Here is a 1,113-nt window from a genome sequence, read left to right as displayed (position 1 = left end):
TAATACTGTACTACATACCAAATTTACACAATCCATTGTCATCTTTAATTTCATTTACAACAACTGTAGTGTGAAAAATGAAGCTGCTTTTCTTTGATTGTTTATTACCACATGCCTTGTATTTTAATTATACATTTCAGATTCCATTTTATAATTTTCATAAATATTTCAATAAAATGGGAAAATGCTTACAAAATAAATTTTGTTGCCAGTCAAAAGTAAAACCATGACAAGCATTAAAACACAATAATTATCAACTTTGAGTTTCCTGAGAAATGATTAGCAAAATTGTTGTGCCACATCAAAATGCGCAACACCGTAATTGATATGCATAGACGGAAGGCAGTGCTACCTTTCCTTAAATGATAATGATACCTTAGACAAGAATATTTGAATAATTTTGGAATATCTATTGTTTTCTCATTTGCACTGAAGCACTGTTAAGTAGAATTCCATCAACAAATTAGTCAATCACAGCCTACGACTTTTAGCCAAAATATTACAGTTTAATCTCTTATGAGACTAAAAAAATGAAGTAGGCAGCATTCCAAATATCTTTTTTATGACACTACAAATACATTTTCAATTTTCAGTTAAAATGATACTAAAAGCAGTTAAACTGTTCTCAGTATTGTTGAGTATGACAGTATCCTACGCTGAAATCAGTTTTGTCACAAATAATCACAAAGCAAGTATAGGTTATTCATCCATTTGATTTTCCTCTTTTCATGTACCCTTGGTTTATATGACAGAAAATGAAAAAGTACTTAATTTCTTTCTTTTTTTCTCTCCTTTGCAGATGGCACCATAAACAACACTGTTCAATTCAGTTCAACTCAAAAACAAACTTCTCATCTCATAGTAATAGTATTGCAAAATATTCACGTGACAGCTGAGATTCTACCATTCATAATCATGAGCAGTTGCCTCGGGTTGTGGCTTGTGAGGTGAGGTTATGGCAGGAGCAGCCTTGAACATCTTGGTGTCTCCTTTGCCAGTATTACTTCCGTTCAGCAAATCATTGTATGCCTGAAAAGTTATAAGAACATTTTGAAAGGAGAAAAAATAATTCTGTTTGATACAAGCATAAGCAGCTATCAACCTAAATATACA

The 1,113-nt window shown here is 31.8% G+C and overlaps 1 protein-coding gene across 1 annotated transcript in view; it reads right to left on the bottom strand.

Annotated features, from left to right (window-relative positions):
* Positions 1 to 787: 787 nt before the first annotated feature.
* Positions 788 to 1,113, bottom strand: part of LOC119591437 (major facilitator superfamily domain-containing protein 6-like) — a 17,185-nt gene continuing 16,859 nt past the window's right edge. The window contains 1 exon segment of the mRNA XM_037940178.1: positions 788 to 1,029. Within this exon segment, the coding sequence (XP_037796106.1) occupies positions 901 to 1,029 (129 nt within the window). The 3' untranslated portion in view covers positions 788 to 900.

The sequence above is a fragment of the Penaeus monodon genome, chromosome 28 (genome assembly GCF_015228065.2).
Source record: "Penaeus monodon isolate SGIC_2016 chromosome 28, NSTDA_Pmon_1, whole genome shotgun sequence".
Taxonomy (NCBI): domain Eukaryota; kingdom Metazoa; phylum Arthropoda; class Malacostraca; order Decapoda; family Penaeidae; genus Penaeus; species Penaeus monodon.
This window is presented reverse-complemented; position numbering and strand designations above follow the sequence as displayed.